Source organism: Sapajus apella, unplaced genomic scaffold (genome assembly GCF_009761245.1).
Source record: "Sapajus apella isolate SASKATOON/1434 unplaced genomic scaffold, GSC_monkey_1.0 scaffold111, whole genome shotgun sequence".
Taxonomy (NCBI): Eukaryota; Metazoa; Chordata; class Mammalia; order Primates; family Cebidae; genus Sapajus; species Sapajus apella.
The window spans coordinates 1,540,512-1,568,205 of NW_022437051.1; the positions used below are offsets into that span (position 1 = coordinate 1,540,512).

The 27,694-nt window shown below is 43.3% G+C and overlaps 1 protein-coding gene across 7 annotated transcripts in view; it reads right to left on the bottom strand.

The window, feature by feature from the left end:
- The window catches only part of CCNY (cyclin Y), a 266,513-nt gene that overhangs the window by 48,796 nt on the left and 190,023 nt on the right, over positions 1 to 27,694 (bottom strand). For 6 of the 7 annotated variants that reach the window (XM_032259779.1, XM_032259778.1, XM_032259782.1 and 3 more), the window contains 2 exons: positions 27,436 to 27,510; positions 10,686 to 10,720 (listed from right to left, as the gene is read on the bottom strand). In XM_032259779.1, coding sequence (XP_032115670.1) covers positions 10,686 to 10,720; positions 27,436 to 27,502 — 102 coding nt within the window. In that variant the 5' untranslated portion in view covers positions 27,503 to 27,510. Of the gene's footprint in view, positions 1 to 10,685; positions 10,721 to 27,435; positions 27,511 to 27,694 lie in introns of those variants that run through there. The other variant, XM_032259783.1, reaches the window with a different exon arrangement.

Sequence of the window (27,694 nt, forward strand, 5' to 3'; positions counted from 1 at the left end):
TTATTTAACGGCCATCAAGCATGAGCCCACAGTGTTCTCGGTTACTTTACATGTATTCATTTAGAGCTCACAAGCACTTAGAGCCCTGCAATGCAGGTAGAATTCCCATTTTATAGATAAGGAGATCAGAGAAACAAAGCAGCATCTCCAACACCAAATGTAAGACGCCAGAGCTTAAAGCCATGTTTGTCTGACTCCCAAGTCCGTGTCTTCCTCCCTGGGGTTCTGCAGCTCTTCCCTTGAGCTGTTCTCTCCTAACCCTTCTTGTACAATACCCTAAAGGCCTTTTCCCTCCTTGACTCCACTCATCCTTCAGCACTCTGCTGACAGCGCTTCCTCTACATGCTGTCCCGCCACCAGACCACCTGGCCTGGGAACCGCTCTGTGTGTTCTATGTCCGTGCTTGCCCTCCACAGCACCACTAACTCTCCATAGTCATTTCCAGCTCACTTGTCTATGCCGTCTCTAGGATCTATACTGCAGGTGTCTTGGAGGTAGAGACTGGATAATTTACTTGAATCAGCAAATGAAGAACAGCTCCATCCTGGGACTAGAGTGCTCACTGCCCCCAACTGTGGGAAGTCATCTGCCTCCATGATGGCACAGGGTCCTCTGTGAGGGAGACACAGCAGTTGTGTTATGGCAGAAAGGGGCGTGCCGGTGTGGTCACGAGCTGGCGGCAGGAGCCTGCGCCGTTAGGCAGTGAAATGCTGACACATGCAGACATATGAAGTGGGGCATGGCAGGAAGAACAAGGAGCCAAGTTCTCATGAATGAGACGCTCCAGACAGGTGGGGCAGGAGCACCGTGGAGTCAGAAAGCCCAGTGCCCCCTGCAGCTCCACCACTGATGAGCTGTGTAAATGTGGCCAAGTTACCTACAGAGGATAATCACACATCCTGGCTTGCTCAGCACAGCTCTAGTTTGTCCCTGTGGTTCTAGAATAACCAATAACAGTACCCCCTTTCATAATCCATTAAAATGTATAAGCCTATCACCTTAGGCTTCACCGCCCCAAGCTTCCATGTCTTCATCTATAAAATTCAGATACAGACCCTGTCCTTCACTGTGGTGCCGTGAGGACTATATGGAATAACACCTGTAAAATGCTTAGCACGTAGATGAGCTCAATAAACATTAAGTCACTTAACACTTGAGTCTCTAGGATTTAACTTCCCATTTTTAATTACTGTCTTATTTCTTCTTAGAAAGGTTAGAATAAAAAACAAAGTAATAAATAATATAAGGGCCAGGCGTGGTAGCTCCTGCCTATAAACCCAGCACTTTGGGAAGCCAAAGCGGGAGAATCAATGGAGCCTAGGAGTTTAAGACCAACCTGAGCCACACAGCAAGATCTCATCTCTACAAAAAATAGAAATAAATTAGCCACATGTGGTGACGTGTGCCTGTGATCCCAGCTATTCAGGAGGCTGAGGCGGGAGGATCTGTTGAGCCCAACAAGTCAAGACTGCAGTGAGCCATGATTGTTACACTCTACCCCGAGTGACAGAGTGAAACCTTGTCTCATAAACAAAATGAGGTAATATTACTAGAGGAAAAGAAGTAGTAAAGGGTTGTGAAAGAAAGTGATATAAATGAAATCTCTAAACATGAAAGCTCCACAATTTTTTTTTAATCTTCGGAACAGCAAACTATGACCTTTGATAGAGGCGGCAGGTTTCTGTATGCAGCCTCCTCAGGCCACAGAGAAAGGACATTTGTACTGGCACTCCTTGACGAGGAATGAATGAAAGGCCTGCTGGAGCGCAGAAGCAGAGGGGAGGCTGGGTTGCGCGATCACACCTGCCACCTGCTGGACTCCCAGCGCACAGTCTCCACAAAACCATAAAGGACACTTACTTTGCAGAAGTGTCTTTGCCTTATTCACACAGCTAATATAGGGTGGAGCGGTAGTCAGAAACTTTGTGCTGAATTCTGAAGCCAATGAAAACCAGAGTACTGATCAGCAACAGCAGGTGTGCTCGCAGGTGGATCCTCACGTGTGGAAGCCACGCTGGGAGAGAGGAGATCACCATCATCGCTTTTCCAAGACCACCAGGGGCCACAGAGACAGACAAAAATCAAAACTAAGAAAGAATCTTCCTCTCTTACCTCAATGTGTTCACAAACTAATGTTCCATAGAAAGAAAAAGAAGGTTCAGGTTACGCACGGTCGCTCATTCCTGTAATCCCAGCACTTTGGGAGGCTGAGGCGGATGGATCACCTGAGGTCAGGAGTTCGAGACCAGCCTGGCCAACATGGTGAAACCCCATCTCTACTAAAAATACAAAAATTAGCCAGGCGTGGTAGTGCATGCCTGTAGTACCAGCTACTGGGGAGACTGAGGCAAGATAATCGCTTGAACCCGGGAGGAGGAGGTTGCAGTGAGCTGAGATCACACCACTGCACTCCAGCTTGGGTGACAGACTCTGTCTGCACCCCCCTTCCAAGAAACGGTACAGCTTTCCAGAGGATCAATTTTTTTTTTACAGCAAGACTGAAGTAAAAGGCAAACAGCCACGGAGTTAAGAACAAGGTGAACCAAATCATTCTCTATGAAAGCAGGAAAATAAACCAGCTATGGATCTCAGAACACACACAGGGAAAATGCCACCTTTATGGTAGAATTCTGCTCTGTAGAATGTATTTGGCCATAAAAAGAAATGAAGCTCCAAGATACATGGTACAACATGGATGAACCTTAAGAACATTATGCTAAGAAGCCACTCACAGAAGGCCATGTCTTATATGATTACATCTATGTAAAATACCTAAAACAGACAAATCTATGGGGACAAAAAGTAGACTAGGAGGGAGGGGAAGGAGTAGGAATGACTGCTAATGAGCATGGGGTTTCTTTTGGGGGTGATGAGGGTGTTCTAAAATTGACTGTGATGATGGTTGCACACCTCTGTGGTTATACTAAAAACCACTGAACTGTATTTTAAAAAGCTGAATTTTACATGTTAATTGTTTAGCAATAAAGCTTACTTTAAAAAATAAGTTCTTCATCAGAAATTAAAAAGTCAAAGACCAAGGTCAAGAAAAAAAAAACCCATGGGATAGACTGGAATTGGCAACTTAAAGTAACAGTATGAATTCATGATTTCTGAAATGTCTGTTTGCTAACTACACCTGCTAACTGTGCCTAAAAGCAGTAACACCCAGCAGCAACGAGCACACATGGGGTCCAGATCTTGGTTCTAATACTGTTTGCCACTAAAAGGAATCAGGACTCCCTGGCTATCCAGGACTGAGGCAGAGGAAGTAGATGAGCCTGGAATATCTCATTGGGCCAAAGAACAAAGGAGTTCTCAAAACAAAACAAAAGGATAGGGCACATCACGAGAACACAAAACCAGTCTTAAACGACTGCCACCACCCAAATCTAGGACCATGTGAGCATCAAAATATTTAAGCACAGTCATGAACTAGCTATCACTGAAAAGGCAGAAATCCAAGAGTCTGTACCAAAGATGGATAGATGGATGGACAGACAGATGAACAGGAACAGAAGGCTCTGCCTTGAAGCGGAACACCTGCTGACAAATGGAGAGGCAGTGTGGTAGAAAGTATGGCTGGAAATCCACCATTTTGTAAACAAAATAACAAAGATTTGCTCAGGGAAGCCTGATCAACAGAGCTAAATCTGGGGGTGAGGATAAGCTGCAGGATATCTACATGGTCTTAAGGTGCCTGCTCATAGGCTGCTTGTTAGCTGCAAAAGGGGAAGTGAGTAAACAGACAGTGGGGAATCCAGACAACACCTTGCCCAGTGATCAAAATCAACACCACAACAAGAGTCAGGCAATGCCTGCCTCCCGATTCGATGCCCTGAAAAGGGCAAGGGAACATTCCACATGGTACTCTGGCTGTAAATGTTTAACTGAGTCAGGCAAATGCAAAATGAGCAACATTACATTGTTATTATAAAAAACAAACAAACAGAACAAACTGGCCCTGTATTCTTCAACACTGTCAATGTTCCAAAAGACTGAGAAAGGCTGAGGATCTGCTCCAGATTAAAGGGCATCGAGGGTGCACGCCAACTAAATGCCATGTGTCAGCTTAGACTGAAACCCATGCCACAGAAAGACACGCTGCAGCAGACATTACGGAGCCACTTAACAAAGCTGGAATATGGTCAGTTAATTAGAAGAAACATATCAATATTAAATTATTTATTTTGACAATATTGTGGTTACACAGAGAATAACCTTGGTCTTAGGAAATACACAGTGGAGTACTGGGAGAAAAGGCAGAATGGACAATCTACTTCCAAACAACTCAGAAAAAATAAGACAGTGATCAAGGATATGCAGAATGTGAGAGAACACTTTAAAACTGGTGAATCTGAGTAAAGGGTAGATGATAGTTTTCTATATTATTATTACAATTATTCTGTAAGTTTGAAATAAAAGTTAAAACATACATAGGTATACACAGATATATATACACACATACACGCGCGCATGAGCGCGCGCGCGCGCACACACACACACACACACAAACACAGAGGTATATATAAAGTCAGAGAACAGATTATAACACAAAGCTAAGGGAAATAGAATCTGCTTCTTCAAGGGCTTTTCTGACAAGGACCCTGCTTCAAATAGAATGCTCCCTTGCAGATTCACTTTATTCCATTCTTCTCTCTACTTGAGAAGTCCCTGAGCAAGGTGATGATGTTGAAAACTGAGGCGGTTAGGAGAGCAATGAAGTGACAAATAGAATGGCACAGTGACGAGGCCCTCAGTCCCTACCCAGCTAGCAGGACTGGCTGTGCTTCCTCTACCCCCAGGAATGGAAGCAATGGACAAAAGTCAGTGCCTGACTAAAAGGAGAACAGCTCCTTCCCCACACGCAGCAGTGTCTGAGCAATGTGAAAACCAGGCAGCTGTGGTCAACAACTTGTGCTGGCTAGTTAAGGGATGAGATCCTAACACTATATACAAAACCTCAGGGCTTCTAACAACTACTTCCATGGAGAACACACCGTGAGTTCCTAAGACAAATCATAACATCAGCTCAGGCCCCTTCACTTGGGTGTCATAAGAAGGCAAGGGAGCTTTCAGAGTGACCTTCCACAAAGGCACTAGGGAAGCAATTCCACTTGACAGCTGTCCTGTATTTGAACAGACCAGTACACTTTAAAAGTGCTACTTCCTTTGTGCCTCATAACAAGAGTGCCAGGATAAGAGGGGGAAGAAGGGGTGAAGCAGAAACAGAGGTAAGAAAAAAAGAACATCCTCCACAAACATAACCAACACATTCAAGGAACTGATGGCTTACACAAACTTCTCAACAGTACCAGTATTTCCATGTGTGCAACATTATCATTTCTAGACATTCTGCAAAAAGAAGAAAAAACAAAGAAGAGAGAAAATAACAAAACATCTACCCCATTTCAACATCCCTGGGTCAAGCAGAACAGGTAGTCTGAGAACCAGAGCATCTAAGGTTCCTTCAGCAACATGAAAATCCTGTACTCTCCATTACTGCTGCTACTTTTCTACAAATCTGAAATAACTTCCAAGTAAAATCTGGATTTCTTCAATCTTATTGGATTTTTTAATTTTTTACTGATATTAAAACTGAGTCTTCTTTCGCATCCTCCAAGCGTATGGCATTGATGCTAACACAGCAGCTGCTCAATAAACTCTCATACTATTAAGAGCAAATTTTCCAGAGGCATAAGCGAGATTCTGAAAGTTTTAAATTTCAATTCCTAGATGTAGCTCACTGCATTACTTGACTTTTATGACTTACAGATGAAGCCTATAACCAGAATAGACACCATTTTACAAGAAATCCTATTTCTACCTCACTCAAAGCTAAAAGGCAGAAATCAATTTGGAACTGAACTACGTTAAGAGGAGCAAGCTATTCAAGTCAGTAATCCCAAAGAGAGCCGAACAGAATATACTCCTCCCAGAAAATCCTGGTCTTAATGATTATGAAAAAACTATATCCATACTCTAAATAGCAGCAAGACTTTAATTAGTTTTCATACTGAACCTGGAAAACTAAATCAAATTTACCTGTAAACTCCAATGGGCAATAATCATAATACAATATATGAATATGGTGTTATAATTAGGCTGCAAATCATTACCTCCTTTGAGTCAAGTAGGTCTGGAATTATGACTCATCCTAGGAGATAAGAGAACTTCAAGATATTTCCAAGATTGCCCAATTAACAGGTGGCAGAATGAGGGCCTGAACAAAGTTTCTTGTGGCTCTCAGTTCCGCTAACCATGTAACTCTTGCTTCGCTGATAAGCAACTGTCCGTTGTTTCTTTACTTCCTCACAAAATTTCCTGAACTATCACCAGACTCAGTGTTGAGACAAATGCTTTGGATTTTTTGAGGATGACTACACAGAATCCCCAGTCTGGCTTTCTCATTTCAAACTGCACCTATGGCAAACAAGACAAAGGAAGCTCGCTATTCAACTCCTGATTCATTCTGTTTTCATATCCTTTTTTAGCTTCTTAGAACAATGCATTCATTTTTGGTATGCTATCACCAGGTGGCAGGAAGATACCATAGAAAAATTAGGCTAAGGTAAAAGGCATGCATTCTCTCTGAGTTTCAGGAGTGATGTTTTTTTTTTTCAGAGTGATTCTTAACTCCAGCCACCTACAATGTCACCCACAATCTACAATCAGAGATTTTGACACTTTAATTAAAAGATTCATTAAAATAGTTAACTTTTTTTTTTAAAGGCAAAGTCAAAACATCAGTAAACTTTAAATATAAAGTATAAACTTTAAATAAAGCCCTTTCACAGCCTTTTAAAAATACGTGTATCTTCCATATGTATTGAATTTTCCTAGCTGGGCGCCGTGGCTCATGCCTGTAATCCCAGCACTTTGGGAAGCTAAGGCGGGTGGATCACCTGAGGTCAGGAGTTCAAGACCAGCCTGGCCAACATGGTGAAACCCTATCTCTACTAAAAATACAAAAATTAGCTGGGTGTGGTGGTGCATGCTTGTAATCCCAGCTACTTGGGAGGCTGAGGCAGGAGAATTGCTTGAACCCAGGACAGGGAGGTTTAAGTGAGCCAAGATTGCCCTAATGCACTCCAGCCTGGGCGACAGAGCGAGACTCTGTCTCAAAACAAAAACAAAAAACAAACAAACAAAAACAAAAAACTTCCTGTAACTGTTCACTTTAATTACATCGAAAACATAGGTGCTGATTAGGATATTAATCTTTATAATATATTCACCCTGATTGAACTTGCTGTCAAAACACCTAGAGTAGTTTATTTTCGAATGGTTTCAAGCTTTAAAACCCGTAATAATTCCTTGAAATGTCATCTCTTTTCACTTAATCCTCTGAGTCTCTCTTGGCTGTTCTGGGCCAGTTAAAGGCCCCTCTCATTTTCCAGCCGGGGGCTCCATTCTCTACTGCCTCATTCCCTGGAGAATGTCCTGAGTCAAAGTCCACTCTTTTCACTTGCCCATGTGTGGTGTTTGCTGGAAGCCAGAAAAACCTTACTGTTCTCCACCTGCAGGAGGTTATTTCCCCTGCAGTTATCATGGTCCTGGGAGTAGAGGTGAACACCCCCCTTGTCTTGGATGGCTTACCTACACATCTGCATTCATTTCTCTTAAATAGTAGCCTCTTTGTAGGTTATCTTAGCAACATGTACTAAGTGGGTTTTTCAGAAATTTGAAAGAATATTAAAGAAACAACATCCCTCATAATAAAGCAAATAAAAAAAGGAAATGGTGTAGTAAGGGCGAAGAGTAACTGTCATTCTTGAGTTCAGAAACAGACTAAATGGTGAATTTTAGTTGAGATTCATATTCAGAAGTGAACCCTAGAGACTGTCCCATACAAATTTAATTATAAATGTTATCTCTAACTTCAGATAAGCAAGCTAAACCACCTGTCACGTGGGAACTGGTGTTATTATCTGAGGCGCACAGAGGGTTCGAGCTAAGTGGGGCACTGAAGCCAGACCACCTGGGACTCGACCCAAGCTCCACCGTCTACCTGGCTAACTTCTCTGTGCCCTGGTCTCCTCATCTGTAAAACAGTACTACTAAATTGCACCTACTAAGTCAGTCCATTAAACCAATTACAGCAGAGCTTGGCAAACACACGTTAAATCACTCGGCAGATGATACTGATTATTATTATTGCTTGTCCTTTCTCCACTATTCTAACTTACTACTCCCAAGTTTCAAAACCTGAAAAGTGCAGCTGCTTTATTCGCCTAATTGAATCTGAAGGTAATTTCACCAAGTGATATTTCAGCTGCCTGGACTGGCACACTCCCACAGCTTTTCCCAGCGTGGCAGGACTGACGGCATTCATTTGTGGCAAGGTCTGTTCACAGTTTGTGGAGGGTCATGCTGCTTGTTACAAGGTCATCTGTTACATAAGAAACTTAGCACCCAGATTTCTTTTGTAAAGGAACCAGTGCATTTGCAGAGATCTCAACAACTGTGCTATTTCACTGTGTCAGCAGATGCAATTTTACAGAGGTTTGAAGCCCGGGCTGGGTTTCAGAAGGTACTGTGAGAATGCATGGCCTCCCATTCTAATCCATGGGCTGGGTGCAGCACATGTGTACTCAAGTGTGTGGCAGGTGCCAGGACTGTGCAGGACACTAAATGGCAAGGTTAAGTGTGTGCCCAGAGGGGTAGGGGGGTGTTAAAGGAGGTATGCAGATTAGAACTGTGGGAGTATACCTCTATCATCAGCCGCAATGAGAACAGAGCAGCACAGACAACCAAACTCCTAGCCTGCTCTTTCTTCAACGCACCTTCCATGGAGCCGCAGTGAACAGGAAAGATGGCCTGGATGCTGTCCCAGCTCTTCCCTTTCCCTTGCAAGCTCCTTGGCAGACGTGCTAATGAGTGTAATGAGTGGGAAAGCATTCAAGTGCACCCAGCAGGCAAAGAAATGGAAGCAAGGATTTAGAGAATTCATTCCAATCACTCGAATTTTTATATCCAGGTATATGCTGCTTTCAGAAAGGAAAAAAAAGTATGGCAATTTTCACATTTTCCTCATGACACAGATTGCAATTTCACAGATGTTTTACATGAATGCTTTGAAATTTAAGAAGCCGAGGAAAAAGGTCAATGACTGCTTTAAGGGTCTGCTAAAAACAATAAGCCCTCTGACCCCTAGAAAACCGTATATGCGCATATATACAGACACTACTACAAAGAAGTCATCAGTGACCCCTAGAAAGCCGTATACACGCATATATATAAACACTACTACAAAGAAGTCATCAGTGACCCCTAGAAAACTGTATATGTGCATATATATAAACACTACTACAAAGAAGTCATCAGTCTCTAAGGCGCAGCTCCATGTCCCGTGAGTGCACGGGCCCAGCTCATGAATTTCTTTCCAAATGCATTTTGTCCATATTTTCAAAGGGCAGAGAATACAATATTATGGCTTAAAGTCTCTTTAATACACAGCTTTAGGGCCAAGTATTTCAAGATCTGCAAACACATATATGCAGACAGTCCAAAAATCCTGAGAAAGACCCTTGTGTGGTTCTGTTTTTAGAATGAGGACTTAGAGCATACTTATTTTGATAATTTACACCTGTTTCATCATTCCATACCTCTTGGGGAGTTTTCTTTCCTACAGGGGCATATTTCTTTCTTTCTTTTCTTTTCTTTTTTTTTTTTTTTTTTTTTTTAAGACACAGTCTTGCTCTTGTTGCCCAGGCTGGAGTACAATGGATGGCACGAACTCAGCTCGGCTCACCGCAACCTCCCTCTCCCAGGTTCAAGCAATTCTCCTGCCTCAGTCTCCCGAGTAGCTAGGATTACAGGCATGCGCCGCCATGCCCAGCTAATTTTTGTATTTTTAGTAGAGACAGGGTCTCACCATGTTGGTCAGTCTGGTCTTGAACTCCTGACCTTAGGCGATCCACCTGCCTCAGCCTCCCAAGTGCTGGGATTACAGGCATGAGCCACTGCGTCCGGCCTAAAGGGGCATACTTCTAAGGAGACGAAGGGGTGGCTAGGACTTCCCCAGTCCATAGGATGTGGGGTAAAGGCTGGAGCCACCCAGCTACACTTCTGCTCAAGGAAGAGGGATAAAGTATCTCAACAGGGCACCTGCATCTGGCCACCAGGGGAGGGAGACATGGCTAAGCATGGCCAAAAGACTACAGCCAAATGTTTGAAAATCTTTTTTAAATTTAGTGTTTTATCAAGTTTATGCTCTTTCTTGGAGCATCAGAAGAACATGCAGACTCTACTGGACCCACAAACAACAAATGGGAAAGTAGAGTGTGAAGACAGAGAGCCTCATGGAAAACAATTATGTGTTTATTCAAATGGAACTAAGCTACAAGAGAAAACGCGATTTGGGGGTGAGCGTAGAGGAAGAAAAGGATTCGAAATTGAAATGAAGTGGCTTTCACTGGGACCTGCTGGGTGGTATTTGACATAGCATTGTTCACACACATCATCCCATGAACAACAGTGGTCTAGGGCTTCTGGAAAAGCATTTGGGACAGTGGACAAATACTGGGTGATGCTTGTCCAATTACACATCAAACTAAGTACACTGCAACATTCTTCCAAATATCCACAAAGCACACGAGCCATTTTCATCTATTACAGACACAGTTATTTCAGCTCTTTACACTGTACAGTCATTATGAAAAACACAGGGAGACAGCTTCACTTACATGGTTAATGAAGAGACTCTTGCGTTTTTCTCTCACTGTGGAAACAAAAGATGCAACAGAAATGTTATATGCCTGCATGCCAACTCCTCACAGGTGGCTGAGGACTGGGCCTCTTTGTCATGGTCCCATCCTTCCACCAACCAACATACCCACTTGCTCATTTATCAAACATAAAAATATGGGACGTGCACAAATGCAGATCTGAATGAACCTGGCTCACAGAGGGAAATATACATCCATTTAAACAATAGCACCCTAACAAAATAACTGCAGCTCAAATCGATTAAGGAGTAACAGATTTCCATTAACTGAATAAAAAAGTAGTTAGTAAATCTCATAAAACTCATATGCATCTATTAGTTTAACACAATTAACTAACAATAGAACTATTTGTTCCCAACCCTACCAGACCCATAAAGCTCCACAGTATATCACAGTAGATAAGGGAAATATAAATAACAAGATCTAGAAAGCATCGAGATCCAGGAAGACGAGGTATATCAGCAGCGTTATCTATCATGGAAACCCATTACTCTCCATGCTTGCTGCTGGGGAATCCAGCTGGGTTTCTGTCTGGGAGGCCCCTAGAGCTCCTTGTGGCACCTACTCCCAACCCCATGAGGCTGACAGAGGGCATCATAACCGATACTGCTCTAACAAGGTGGCTCTCACCCTGCTGTCTGCATGCATGGCCTGTGCTGAGCAGCTCAGCCTCCAGTGTTCCCAGACCTCAGTGTTTCTCAGAATGGGAGCCCGCAGCCCCAGGGAGGTAGAAAGGTCAGTGACAGGAAATGCGAAGAGCTTATAATAATCTAGTATCACTGAATTTTGCATTTTCTTTTCTGAAAGCTCATTTTGTGGGCACAGATGAATCCATCAACACAATTATTGGTTACTGCGAAAGACACGAAGAATAGGTTTCCTTCAAGGAGATAACATCCTAGGTCCTCAAGAATCAACAATGTTATCCTGTATCCTAAAACAACAGTGTTCAAAAGACAGAAGAAAGTTATCTCCTTACAGTCTATGCCCTTGCAAAGCAGATTCACTACTGTTTTCAAAAGCTTTCTTGCTGATCGGTTGGAGGGGCTAAGGAACTGTTTTTCTATCACTCATACACCGTTCTTAGACTCCCAAAAAACATTTCTCGTTTCCTTAGAAGTCTTGTCCTTTCTGGAATGAATGCTGCCCTCTACCCTTGATATCTCAAAGATAACAAAAGCAAAAATGCAAAAGCAAAAATTAGTCTGAGGATACCGTTGGGTATTTTAAAGAGAGACTGACACATAGTAGGTAGCTCCATCAAGCCATCAGATGGACCCATGTACAAGGTCCATCTGATCAGGCCCCTGCAGTCGTGGGATAGGACAGGGCACCGTGGCAATGGCTGAGGCCAGACTAGCACACACAGAGCGTAAGTGCACAGACAGCAGCGACAAACTGGTCTGCTATGCACCGTATGGAGGCAGAGGGATCACTACTTACCTAACTCCAAGTAAGCATCCACATGTGAACCACAGCAAAACAAACATGAGGGTCTGGCTGGAAGCTCTGGATTTTAACTTCCTGGCATACACAGACAGACAGACAGACAGACAGAGTGCATGCAAGTGTGTTTTCTTTCATTCATACTAAACTATTATGCATGTAGCCAAGGATGGGGATATGATGGTAATTCTATAACAATTTCCCACTGACTGAAGGGATCTAGAAACCCTTTTTACTTGGGCCACAGAACTGACAGGGTTCCCACTATATTGTGAGGTGACACTCAGCCCTTCTCAGAGCATCCCAGTGATAGGTTTGTGCAAAAGAGACTTCTGTCTCCCAACTGTGGGAACCACTGCTCATACTAAGGTCACCTCAACACCCCACATCAGCCCCTGTCTTCAGCAAATAAAAGAGACCCATGCTTCAGGAAATACCAGCGCTTCCTATATGGGTACTATTGAGACGATCAGGAATTATTCACACATAGAAGTCATGGCTGAGATGCATAGCCTTCAACAGTTCTGACGAAAAATCTGACCAAGAAAGCTGATGTGGTTTGGCTGTGTCCCCACCCAAATCTCATCTTGAATTCCCACATGTTGTGGGAAGGACCTGGTGCAAGGTAATTGAATCAGGGGGGCAGGTCTTTCCCATGCTGTTCTCGTGATAGTGAGTAAGCCTCATGAGAGCTGATGACTATAAAAAGGGGAGCTTCTCTGCCCGAGCCCTCTTCTCTTGTCTGCCACGATGTGAGATGTGCCTGAGATACCTTCTACCATGATAGTGAGGCCTCTCCAGCGACTTAGAACTGTAAGTCCAATAAACCTCTTCCTTCTGTAAATTGCCCAGTCTGGGGTATGTCTTTATCAGCAGCATGAAAGCAGATTAATATAAAAGCTTTCAAACAAACAAAAACTACAGCAGACACAGAAGAATATTATAAATATGTATGCCATTCTTGTCTACCACCTACAAGGATCAATCTCAGGGAGGAATCGGGCCATTTTCAAGAACTCCAACTGGCTGCAATCAGAATGGTGAAGAAAAACAAAAGTTCACTGAGACTATTAGAGAACACCTGAGGATAAGCTATCTGAATCTCTTACAGAATCTCTTAGGCATTCACTGCTTCTATGCAAATGAACACCTACACGCTACCCTATTTCCTCAGAGCAACCCAGGGCTCCTGGGGCCTCAGTCAAGCGCCTCTTTCCTGCATGGCTTTGTAATGCTTCTCGCAAGAGGGCCTTTGCAAGATAAAGTCTGTACAGTTTCTGAGAGGATTTTCCACACATGCATCCCTATGGCTGACTTGCTTTTGGAGTGTCTTCTGAGCCCCCAAACAAGTCACCTGTCCACAGGAAGATTTCCTGATATCCATGCTGGACCAGGTGACTCATTTCTCTTACCATCCTGCCTGGATCAGAGGGACACTCCACCCTCTCTGGGCTAACTCGTTCTCCTGGGAATCTGGAGTTGGGACATACTCGAAGGGCTCTGCTCAATCTTAACTGAAGGTATGGTATGTAAACTTCAGACCGGGATGGGGCTCATCTCCCACTGTGCAGGAAAGAGTGAAGCAGCAGATCTGACTACGGAAGGGCCTGTCTGCCTGCAAGCCTGGCCCTTGGCTAGTATCTGAGAACTTGGATTTGGGAGGGTTCCTTCCCATCATTACCTAAGTGGTAAGAGTGGCTCACTGTGCCTATGCTGTCTGCACAAACCACATGCTCTATGCCACACAAAGTATGGTTTACTTTCTTTTGAGAGTCTGGAATTTTGATACTTAACAAGCAGAGCCTTCTTACATGAGCAGTCCTCCATAAAAACGTGGGTGCTGGTCTGCCCAGGAGCTTCCCTGGCTGACAACATTCCACGGTGTTTTCACAACTTATTTGTGAATGGTGGGGATGAAGTGTGACCGGTGCAGCCCATGGGAGAAGACTCGCCCCAGGCCCTCTTCCCTGTGCCGAGTTTGCCTCATGTGCTTGCACTGTAATAAGTTACAGTCATGAGTGTGACTGTATTTTACATCTTATGAGTCCTGGACCCCCACACAGCTGCCATGCAGAGAAGCACAGGGGCAGGGCGGGGAGTGGAGATGGGTAGAAGGCAGGTGCTGCCTTAATCCTAATAGCTTTTAGTGCCCAGTTCCACTGATTCCTGAGCCTTCTCAGATACCCTCAGTGCCCTTAAAATTAATTACTTCGTTTTACCTAAGCTAGCTGGAGCGGGACCAAGACATTACCACAGGGTAAAAGGTAGAATCTTTTTTTGTTTTGTTTTGTTTTGTTTTTGAGATGGATTCTCATTCTGTCATCCAGGCTGGAGGGCAGTGGTGCAACCTCAGCTCACTCCGCCTCCTAGGTTCAAGCAATTCTCCTGCCTCAGCCTCCCAGGTAGCTGGGAGTACAGGCACGCACCACCACACCCAGCTCATTTTTTGTATTTAGTAGAGACAGGATTTTGCCATGTTAGCCAGGCTGATCTCGAACTCCTGACCTCAGGTGATCCACCTGCCTCGGCCTCCCACAGTACTGGGATTACAGGTGTGAGCCTCCATGGCCAGCGATAAGTAGAATCTTTTACAGTAGTGTATCACCTGAAAAGATTGACAGAATTACCCAAATCTAAATCTGTCTTCAAAATAAATAAATTTGAAACCACTGGGGCTAATGTGGGTACAGCTCTGAAATTCAAAATGCTTCAGCTATTGTGTTTTATGTAATGGTATAAGCAACATGCCAACTCATTCCTAATAGCTGGTTTCAGTCATCTTTAAAACTTCAATATTTTTGGTTACTCTAACATATCAATCAAAATATCTGGAGTTTTCTGAGTTAATGTCTAACTGAATTAATAATCATGTTTTGCTTAAGGAAAACAGGCAATAAATTGATATGGATCATAAATTTCATCTTTCCTGGGAGAGGAATGACAGTGATCTCCTCTGACACAATCTATGATAGTTAAGAGGATTTTTAATTGGCTACAGTGACAGTCCATAATGACATCAACAGAGAATGTACCAGAGGCTTTAAAAATAAGCCATCTAAAATCAGCAAAAACACTACAGTTGACATCAAAAGTCTTCTCCAGATAAAATGTGGAGTGAAGAGAGTAAAAGGCAGTGTTTGCAATCTGAAGGACTAACAAATTCCACTTAAGTTGCTATGGGACACTCTCTTGCCACAATGTCACCAAAGTAAAGTTTCTTTACTCTAAAACTTTCAAACTAGTGCCTAATTATTAAATGAGGATTTTTTAACACTCTAAGCACAATTTCACATGATTCCTGTCATAGGTAGGCATTTAAAAGATTATCTTGTTTTCTCCTCTTCCATTTCCATATTTATTTATTTATTTTTTTATACAGATGAGATCTCAGTATGTTGCCCAGGCTGGTATTGAACTCCTGGGGTCGAGCAATCCTCCTATCTCGGCCCCCACAAATTTTTGGGATTGCAGGTGTGAGCCACTGCACCTGGCTCTCCTCTCCCATTTCTAAAATAGACCGACCTTCCAACGGCAAGTGCCATCTACCACCAAGCCATAGGATGCCAGTACTAAAAAGGTCCTAAGATACTTTTTCTTTGGAAAATGACAGAAGAGCCCAAGAAGGCCGAGGAAAGGAGGAACCAGGGTTCCTTCCTCTCTACACCCGCCCTCCAACAGCAGCATCACTGGTGTGCACAGGCACCCATGGCATCTGCAAAAAACGAGTCCCATTTAAAAACAGAATGACAATTAGAACCAGGCATGAACAGAGCTGTGCTATTCTAAAAGGAAAATTTACTTAACCCATTAACTACTCTGGATGGGAAGGACTGGCAGACCACACAAGAGGCAGGCTTCGACGACAACATAAAGAATGATAGAATTTTCTTTGGAGATATGAAGCTGATTGCTGAGAGGGCTCCAGTGCAGATCACAAAGATCTGGTTGAAAAGAAAAGATTTCATTTCCCTTTCCTTTTTCCTGTGGGTAGCATAGATCAGGCTTTGAACAATAAAATTAAAAGTTCACTATTAATTTTTCTTACAGTAACTCTGAGATTACCACACAGTTCCTACAGTTTTCAATTCAATGAATTCACTTACTCAATTCACAACAACTGCTGAGCCCCTGTTTGGAGCACACATGGAGGCTCCTGCCCTGCTGAGCTCCTGACGTGACAGGGAGGTAGTCAGGAACACAAATGTCCAGGACACAAAGTGCACTGTGGCAGGAACATCACCCACACTACAGAGCCCAGAACAAAGCACCCTGGTGTGGCCATTTCCCCCCCAAGACACACCTCCTGTGCTGCAGGAAGGCAGCTTCCACTTAGACCTCTGGCCTGCTCTGAACTGCGCTTATTTCTAAATCTGGGCACAGAGGAATGTGACATTCTGAGCATTCAAACTGAAATCTAAATAAACAAGGCCGATGAAACAAAAATGAAAACACACAAAAACATTTCTAAGATGTTGAGGGCAGAGCCAGTCATGGAGAGGAGAAAATTCCAGGGAAGAGAATAATAGGAGGCAGGTGAAGGAAGAACATAAGGAGAAAATATTCAAAGAACAAATATCCATCTAAGCTGCCAACTCACTTGAGAGGTTTTCTGTCTCCCATAGAGAATACCTAAGGCCAAAGGATTTCCTCAGAAGCACAGAAACTTCAACTAAGTGGCATCAGTTTAAAACTTTCTGCTAATTAGAAAAGAAATACATGCTTATTACAGAACATCTGGAAAATACAGAGGGGTATAAAGAAGAAAATGCAAATGCAAATAAAAATTAAACCTTGCTTGGAAAACACAGAGACGCATAAAACATACACACACACAGACTGGGTATGCCTTAGCACCCTTTACCTGAAAGGTGTGGGTCCAGAAGTATTGTGAATTTAGGATTTTATCAGATTTTAAAATTTTGCATTATTTGAGCATCTCAAATCCAAAAATCTGAATCCAAAATGATCCAATGAGTATTTCCTTTGAACATCAGGTTGGTGCTCAGTAAGTTACAGATCTTGGAGCACTTCAGGTTTCAGATTTTCAAATTTGAGATGCCCAACCTGTTCAATCCAACAATCCAGAGACAATCACTATTAATATTTCGACACGTACCCTTTGAGTCTCTTTTGTGTGCATATATGCAAAGCAAACATGATGTATACTTTTGCATACGGATGTATTTGTAAATAACTGTGCAAGCATACATGTGCTCATATACAAACATGTCAACAGAAACATGCCCATTTTTCTATTGGTGTGTTAGCATTTTCACTGATTGTATAATAACTCTTTAACATATAAAGGCATTATTAATCCTTTCTCCTACATATTGTGATATTTCCATCATTGATGATTTCATTCTTAGGATGCATTTTGACATGAGTTTCCATCTTTAGGCAATTTCCTCCACTGCTTCTACAAACTTACAAGCCCCTTCCCCATTCTGACACTAAATATTCATGTATGCTGTTTCTAGATGTTTATGACTGTATTTGTCACATTTAATCTGCCACTAGTCAATCCATCAGAATTCTATCCCGACACATGGTGGGGTGAGGTTATTATTTTATTTTTTAAGTGAGACTCAAAGTGCTGTGTATTCTATTATATGGGCTGCTATCAAATCCTGGCTGATAAAATTTCAGACCTGGCCTCTTCCTAGTTTGCTTCCAAAGTGTGTGGAAACAACTCTTCATTTTTTTTCTAGATATTTATTTTTTATGGAAATGGGGGGTCTCACTATGCTGCCTAGGCTAGTCTTGAACTCCTGGGCTCAGGTGATCCTCCGCCTCAGCCTCCCAAAGTGCTGGGATTACAGGACTGAGCCACTGTGCCTGGCTTAAAAGCAACTCTAGAATGTGGGGGTTCAAGAGCTACCTTAATCAAGGAAACACAGAAGAAGATGGGCCTGGGCACAGCAGTACACAGAAGCCACCCTCCACTCTCGCCCTGGTATCCATCCCTTCTCCTGGTCAGGTCCAGTGTTCTGATGCAAGGCGTCACAGCCAGCGCACAGGAGCTGTCAGCAAATAACAAGCTAGAAAATGGCACAGACCCAAGTCAGGGAAGAAACTGAATCCAACTGAGCAAATGAGAACCTACCTCCAGAGTAAGGATTATATTTATTGAGAACTTATGCTGTCTTATGTACAGGGCTCGGTGCTTTGATGGATTATTCATTGAGTCCTCCTGACAACTTCACAAAGAGGTATTAACTCCACTTTACAATGACAAAATTGAGGCTCAGGGAAATCATGTGGATGGATCATATGCACCAAGATTATGCAGAGAGTGCTGGATCTAAGCCTCCAGCTCAGGCAGTCTGATTCCAGAGGACCGCTATTTTCAGGCAATCATTCCAAGGCATTAACTATTTTTACGTGGCGACTACGTCAAATTACCATGAAATCCAGCTGCCTCCCTAGATGTTACAGGGCAGCCAGCCAAAAACATAAACTACGTAAGGTAGGCTATAAGCAGGGTAAGCTATGAAAAATACTCACAAGGTTATCAGTCTATGCCAACTGAAGGGGTAACGCAGGTCCTCAGAGTTTTTTAAAAGATAGTTGAAAAGGAAGAGTTTCAGGCGCTAACAGCAGGACAAAGCTGTGGTAGACAGGACATCAAACTCCCCCAGCCTGGGGGAATTATCCCTGCTAACTACTGTGGATCTGTGCTCACTGAGCAATGTTCTGGCTGGGAACAGGGCAGGTCAGGAAAGAGGATATGGTAAAAGGCAAACTGAGAAAACTGACATTCTGGGTCTAAATGATTTCATCTGAGTTTGTACTAGGTCGGCAACTTTCTCCATACTGGAAAGCCCAAGAGACGAAACACTAGAGTCGGGTGATGCTCCCAAGTAAAGTGAGCCACGGCACCCGAAGAGTGCCTCTCTGGTACATCTGACTTACTGGGTGGGGCCTGGCCAAAAGACCCGACACCTGCTCTCCCCTGCCCCATGCACCTCAAGAGACAACTGCAGAGGGGGGAGGGGAGGACTGGCCTGAGGGTGGCACGGTCATGCTGAGCTCTGACCCAGAAGAGGAAAGCCCAAATACACCACCTGAGGCTAAAAGCACCTGCATCCTCCTGCCCCTAAATAATGCATGTGCCATTTTCCAGCAAAGCTAGGGAAGGTAGGAGAAGGTAAAGTTGCAATGTGAAACAGAAAGCCACTAGTCAGGGAAGACTGCCACTGTTCCCAGGTAGGTCTGCCCAGGGTGGGTCAACAACGCCCAGCCTTCGTTCCTTCATTCTCCTGTCTTTGTGTCTTCTATGTGCTAACCACTGCAGAGACTGCGGAATGTGGTAGGCACAGTTCCTATCCACAAGCAAGATGCAATCCAGCAGATAAACAAACACACTATTTCTTTATTTCTATACCATAAAAATAATCACCTCCATACAGAGGAATATGCAAACTGCACTGAACATAATGCCACTGATTTTCTGGTACACCATTAATTTATGTGTCACTAAGAAAGAAAAAAAATGCTGCCAATTAAATTTTGGCAAGTCATTGACTGTCCTGATTTCAGAGGTGTTCCAGCCAAGGAAAGGTGTCTTTTGGAATCAGTGGAATGAAGGGAAACAGGAGCATCACCTATGAGGCAGCCATTGGGCCAGAGGGGACAGAGGACAAAGAATGCCACAGGTGATGGCCTCTCATGCCTGCAGGGGAGGGGACCCCCAGGAAGGGTGAAAAGGGCTGTATGTGTGTGCTGGCATCTCACTGTCCCTGTGGGGAGGAGAAAGATGGCCAGGCAGGGAGGGGCCGAAGAGAAGCTCCACTTGTAGGCAGGTGGAGGAAACGTGAGAAGGGACATGATGGCAGCAGGAGGCTGAGAACGGGCCTCGCCACAGACCAGGAGAGGAAGGAGGAGGGGAGAGTCTGGGAAGAAAGGGGAAGATGGGAGAGATTCAGGGCACAGGTGCAGCTTAGACACTGACTACAGGACTTGGGGGGCGTCCGTTAAGACCCAGACAAGCAATGGGTTTATTCTTAAAAACTAGGTAACAACTGGGAGTGGAAGCTGGCAGGAGAGGAAAGACACCAACTTATGATTCGGACATACCAACCCCAAGAGTGTGGGCTATTTCCCGACAGGCTGTCTACCAGGTGGTAGGAAACACCCCTAGAACACATGCTTACAGTGCCAGGACGGGATGGCTCCTCCTTGCCAGGGGTCCTGGAAGAGCTTCACTCAAGGGATCCCCAGTGAGGATCCCAAAGTACCTGTTACATCACAGGTGATCAGCAGACACTGCTGAGGGCTCGCTGTGTGCCCAGGACTCACCCTACTGCTTCAGGACAGCAAGCTTTGGAGGAGACATGTGTGCCCATTGCCAATTTATAGGAAGTTATGACCCAAGAGATTAGGTGACAGTAAATCCAACTAATGGCAGACAAGAGCCTGAGGCAGAGCCGGATCCTAGAGCCCTGCCTAACTGGATCCAGGCCAGAGGCTGATTCCCTGCCGCTGGGTGACCACAGGCTGGCGAGGGCGAGGGCAGCCCAGCACACAGAAACAGACCTGTCTGCACTCTTGACTACTCATGGCTTTTGAGTACCCACCCTCCTCCACACACCCCAAACTAGAGGGAAAGACAGGCCAGGTAGTAGTTTTTGCAATTCTTTTATTGAAATGGTCTGTCACAAATAACTTAGGGCTGGACTAGAGCAAAGGTCCTCAAACCAAGTATCCAAAAGAGACCTTTAAAAGGGCTGAAGTGTGACGCAGAAGTCCCCACCACCTTCCTCCTCCACAACTTCACAGAGGAAGGCAGCCACAGAGGAAGGCAAGCTGAGACCTGCACTGACCTGGCGTGCAAACCTCCAGGGGCTCCAGGGGAGCGGCGAGGGCAGCAGGGCAGGAGAGCACAGGGTGGGGCAGGAAGGTGCAGCGGACCACAGGCTGCTGGCCAGGCGTGCGCTTCCCTGCACCTGTCTGGCCATTTACGATCAGAAGCGCAATGGCAGCCACAGGCATGCACATTAACATGTTCCGTAATTGGAAAAATAAAACCAGACCTTTTCTGACAGAAAGTAAGACTGATTCTAAGAAACAGTTATGATAGGCAAAAATAAAAATAAATAAATATGTAATTAGAAAGCAAGTAAGGCTGAGTTGACTGATTGGATTGACTATGATGCCTGGCTTTGCCAACAAGGTCCAGAGGAAAAGAACAGGTGGGGTTCCTCCATCCAGCATATGTTTAAGCTCCTTCTATGGGCCTGGCACTGTGAATGGCAGAGACGTAAACGTGAAGACCTGGAATAAATCATGACATGGTGAAGATCTCTGCTGCAACCGAGGGGCAGGCAGACGGCAGCGGAGCAGCAGTCAGGGAAGGCGGTGTGAGATGAAGTCTAGATTTATTTTCCCAATGCTCCCAAGGGCATCAGGTTAAACTAGGTGCCACCAAATGTGAAAGAGTAGATTTAATTAAAAGTCACGTGTCACATTTGGTAAACCTTTTGTGATATACTTCCCAGAAACTGCAAAAATGAGAGACTCCTCTAACTGAGTAACTCTTTTGCACATCAAATAGATTCCAATTCTCTACTGTCAGTAAAACTGAAGGGGAACAAAATTGAACTGTAGCCGATTATTAGGAATTCTTTTGGTTGACAAATCCCTTGGAGATTTTTTGACATATAAACTGCATGGAGTAGAAAGAATTCAGTGATATGACTATAATAAACTCCTTCTGTTTCCATCTATTTATGTAAACAAAGTTCCTCAGCACTTACATCTATAAAAACAAAGGCTTTGATGATAATACTGCCTCATTTCAGTAATAAGTAATATGCAACCACAGAGGCATCTCACCAAGAAATGTTTTTCCAAAAAATATTTCCCTTTTCTGTTTACTAATTATCCATTAAAACGTAAATATATTTGAATTACTTTGATCAATAGAGGACTAATGATAACAATGATTTCTCAATCAAGAGTTTATGTTTAGTATTTCGAGCCTTAGAGTTATCAGAAATAGAATTACATTTAGGTTATATTTTTATAGAAAAGAATATGGCAGTGTGATAAATAACTTTCTGAAATCAAAATGTATTACACTAGTATAAAATCTCATGGAGAAAATAGAACGGAAATACAAATTCAAGATGATAAAGGAGTGATATGAAATTTCCAACTGTTAGAGAGGACCATGTTCATACATTTTAAAGGATTGATGGTGGGTATTTAAATCAAAAGAGAAGCTGAAAACATTCATTTTCATGTATTGTGGTATTAAAATTTCATCTGAAATATTTTTTAAAGAAGGGCAGTTTATTTTAAAATATCAGTGTTTACAATACATGAATTGTATGCTTTGATAGGGTAAAAAAAATTTTAAGGTTAACATAAAAATGCTTGGGGGAGTTCAGTTTTTCAAAATTCTTTTCCATGGTATGTAACCAAAGGAACAAAGTATGAACATCACTGGTATAAGCTTAGGTCTTCCCCACGGCACCTGACATGCCCTGGGGAGACTCACCGAGCAACTGAGGGCAGCTAGAGAAAGGGGCACCTCAGCACCCAGCACACACGAAGGAGCTGAAGACAGCTGGGAATGCAAGTGAGGTGAGGACAGCAAGGCCATGGCAGCACTGGGAGGGAGGCGATCCCAAGGGGCAGTGGGGAACTGCTCCTAAATGACAGGTAAGAGGAGGACAAGAAGGGTGGTCGTCTCACCACACAGAAGTTCAACTGCTCAGGACAAAGCACAGCCCCAACGAGGACGGCCACTCAAGGGACGGATGGTTTTCATTCCTTTAATTATTTCAAGGGACTCCTCAGAAACACAGATCCCGCACACTTGCGGTTTTATTTTTCTTCAAATTCTTTGTTAAGCAATGAACTTCTAAAAATCATACTAATTAAAAGGAAGAAAATGTGACTTGGCTGCTTTCTCATATTATTTAAGAATATTAAGCTCTCACATCTTTGAAAATGATGAACCAAAATAAGTACAGAAAAGGAAAGGACACCAGGAACTACAACTCCTCCCCACAAGTAGCGACAGTAGCACGAAAAACCACAGCAGATCTCACAGCCTAACTTCTCTCTGGCCTGCTAAACTTCTCTACCCCCACGAGGAGCTCTTGGTCCCGTCTTTGCTGAATGGCTCCTGCACAAAGTCTGCAATGCCATCCCCTTTGTGTGAAGAAAGAAAGCCGTCACTCTGGCTTTGGATAAAATACCTCTACCTTCAGCCTCTGGAGGGGTCTGATGAGCAGGCTACTTATTCAGTTTTGTTGGAGTTTCCAGTCTCCTGCTTGGAACAAGAAAAAAGTCCTATGTCCAGCCTAAACATCTTGGCTATCCAAAGGAAAAGGAATTCCGCAATCAAGAAACTCTGATGACACCACACAGGTACCATCTAAATCAGACTAGTGAACAGCTGGGAGGTGGGATGCATGGCTGACAACTTGTTTGTCAGACCATAAAGTGCTGAGGGGGAAAGAGAATGTGGGGTCTGCAGAAACACAGAGCTGCAAAGACCCAAGGGCTGCATGTCTGTGGGCCAAGCAGTGGGAAGCATGCCCTAACACAACTGTCACCATCCTACCCATGGCCTCCTAGCTACAAACCTAATCTAAACTACCTTCAAAGTACATCAACCTGAATGAAAGAGGGAGGAGAGATCACCAGACTCAGAACAAAGGACTCTAACACAAAGTCTGCCTTACTGTCTCAGACTACATTTCTTCCAAGTAGAACAAAATTAGGGTAGAAGACCCACAACTGTGCTCTTGTGATGGAAATATAAGTTTATCCAAGTGACGAATTATCACATCAAATCAAGAATGCTTCCTGGTTTTACCGTTTTCCTTCTTTCAACCAGTCAGGCTGGCACAAAGAATACCGAATCTGGTATCACAGGATCCTTTTCTTCTAGGAGCCAGCGCGTGGCAAAAACAAAAAGGTCGTTTTAGATTCCACAGTATGGTTCAGCCAATGAAGCAAGATCCACAGGCTGCCACTGCAGAGGCTCACCAAAGGCCCACTCAACCCAGCCCAAGGGGTCAAGGAAACCCTCAAGAAGGAAGTGACCGCAGGAGAAGCCTGGAGAACAGAAGAAGTCAGCTGTGTGAAAAAGGTGGCCGACCTGAGGAAGAGAGAGATTCAGTATGGCGGAAGCACAGAAGTACACGAGGAAGAGAGGAAGCTGGCTGGGAAGGAAGGCAGAGGCTGGATCACGATGAGCCTCGTATTCCACACTAAGATGTCTGATATTTAACTCTAAAGCAACTGGGCAGCCCTTGAGAAAGGTTAAGGAAGCCAGTGGCACAGTCATATCTGATTCGTGGGAAGTCCTGTCAGCTAGCAGAAGCACAGACCTGGGACTAGAGAGGGATGAGGACAAGGGCAGGGAGCCCAGTCTAGAGGCTGCTGCAGTAACACAGTGGGGAATTGTGAGCCTGAACTAAAGCAGCAGCAACTGCAATGGGAAGGAGTGGTCAGGTTCAAGGCTGGGTAAGAGGGAAAAGTGAGTACACCTTGGAATGTCTGGATGGGATGGTGTGCTAGTAAGTGTTTAACATTCATCTGTTTTTAAAATGCTCTGATTTGCAGCATTTGCCAATTTCCATGGTGTAAATACTCCCACTATGGCTATGTCAAGCTGCCAATATGATGTCACTGAACCTGAAGCTGGGAAGAAATGTTATCTCCAGCACCACTGCCCATCTGTGAGAAGAGGAAAGAGTCTAGGCAAATCCAAAGCCCTCCCTGGCTTAGGGACCTAGGCAGGGTAGGAAATGCAGAACGTTAACTGGAATTCTTAAGTTCTGTCTGAGACATACTGAGTCAGGGGAACCTATATCCTTCGCTGGAAAGATGTCCAGCAAGCAGTTGAATACATGAGCTTTGAGTAGTACAAAGAAAAATATGGTTAGATATGATAGTTGGCATAAATGCCCTGAGGAACTGTGTACAAACCAAAAAGATATGACGGTAAAGGAGGCACCCTGAGAAATACTACACTGGAGCAACAAATAGAAGTTTATAAAGATGTCCGAGAAGGAGCTTTCAGAAGGGCAGGATTTCTCAGGACCAATCTGCCAAAAGCCAATTCACCAAGTAGCCGATTCTCTGATTATCATTTCACCAAAGAATTAATTCATTAAAGTTACCAATCTACCTACTTTTTAAATTGATTTTTTTCTAAATATTTATAAACCAATTGCTCATTAGAGGCACTTATTTTCAGCAAATTGCTCGTTTGAAAATAGAAGGCCAAAGAGTTTTTGAAAAGCATGGAATTCTTGATGACAGCAAGTGCCACATACAAGGGCAATAGCCCAAGAAGGGAAACGTCCTTAGGTCACTCTACTGTGATGCTCCTCAGAATGGCTGGGTAGGAGGAAGATCCCAATGGGAGAGCGAACAGGGAGAGAGGCAGAAATGCCGTGGAAGTTTTCGCCTGGAGAGAGGTATTGGTTGTTTTCCCTTTTTCTGTGAGACTCATATATGTTTACATGTTGAGTAGAACGATCTAGCACTCAAAGAGAAACTGAAGCAATAAATGGAGGGGTCAGAGTAACTGATGCCCTGATGTTCCAAAAGAGAAAAGGGAATGATATCTAGGGCAAAAGTAAAGGGGAAGATAGAGTTCCCTAAGCTAAGTCTGGAGCAACCCTGACTTGGGTCAAATTTCCTTCTGCCAGGATAACCAAGGTATGGGAAATTCACTTAGAGGTTCTAATGCAATTTCATGAGAATCTTGTTATGACATCTTCTGAATGAAGCTGATCTGCACCGAGTTCACAAGAAGCAAGAGGAAAACCTGAAAGTAAGTCAACTTTGTTTCTTGTTTTTATAGCACTATCAGTTAAGTGTCTATAAAACTTGGTTTTCACCCTCCTTTTTCATGGTTCCAAATATCCATCTTCACTGCCACCTTCCTTCCTTTGTATTATCTCACCCCTCCTAATGGCTTCCTGCTTCAGGGGAAAAAAATGTTTCTTTTGTGTCTAGCACACTGAAAACTTACTTCAGTTTTGCCATTGCTTTTAATGGCAAAAACCGAAATTACTTTTGCACCAACCTAAATATTTGATGCCTATACTAATTTATTCTAGGAAACGTTAACTTTTCATAAACGCATCAAACTCTTTCAAATCAAGTCAGTGGCTTGCTTAACTAAAGAATCCCAATAATATTAAATCAGCACTATACCTTGCCAAAAATGTTACTTAATTGTTACTGAAGTGCTATCAATTCTCATAAATGAACTTACCATCTTAAACGTGTTTGGAGGTGGAGCAGCTAGGGGAGGGACAGCAGGGGGTAGGAGGATTGGGGAAGGATGACATTAGGAGAAATACCTAATGTAGAAGATGGGGGGATGAATACAGTAAACCACTATGGCATGTGTGTATCTATGGAACAATCCTGCACAATCTGCACATGTACCCCAGAACTTAAAGTATAATAGTAATTTTTTTTAAAAGACATGTTTAATTGTTTTCTAGTCCATTTAGGATATTCTCTGAATTAAAGCTTAGCAATTGCCCAAAAAGTCAGGGATAGAATCACAGAGGACTCCAGCATCTTATAATAATATTCTAGTTATCATTTAAAAAGTCTCTCCTGCCACTCTTTTCTGTAGGAATCCAATGAAGATGTGTGTTTGCTGTATTGTGTAAGTTTTATCTATCTCTCCTTTGCGGCCAAGGGCCAGGGAAGGGGCTGAAAAAAGAGAAAACCTCTAGGAGAAATCCCACACACACCTGGGGTGAACCACAAAGATGGTGCAATCTATAAGAATAAACTTAGATATGGTTATTATAGAGGTGGCAAAAAAAGAAAACGTCGGCACCTAGTGTATGGGTTCCATTCAGCTTTCAACAAAGCCAGGCAGTGGTGCTTTTATTTAAGGATTATATTTGGCTTTCTTTTACATACTGTCTAAATTAACAAATACTTCTGATCTTATGAGAAGTTATGCAAATATCAATTCTAAAAGGAAAATTTGTGACTCTTAGGGTAGAAACTCCTACCACACAATGTATGTAAAAATAATACAGCTGCCTGACAAAATGAGGATAGACGCTTCAAATAGGAAATTCTAAAAACACAACACTGCAAAAGCCAAAAATCCCAAGAGACCTATCATTAAACGATATATGTGTGGGTCACTAAAGGGACTCTATTTCATCTTCAAAATTAAATCTACTGGGAAACCAACACTAGGTGAATCACCAACATGAGACTTTTTTAAAAAAAGAAACATAAATTAAGGACCTACCGTCTGTCTGAGATTTACTGAGGAATATTGTGCTGGCCCGAGGATGATCTGAAGGATTGAATTCCATGTTCAAATCTTTAAAGAAAGAAAAAGAAAGTATATGAATAAACCATCTGATAACTAAGAGGAACCAAGATTGACTCAATTCTTTTTCAGCTTTGAATTGCTAATACATTCAAGGATTCTGGAAACCTATAGCTATTATGTTAATAGATTCTTCTGGTTCAATTCAGAACACTGCTATTTAGAAATCCGAAAA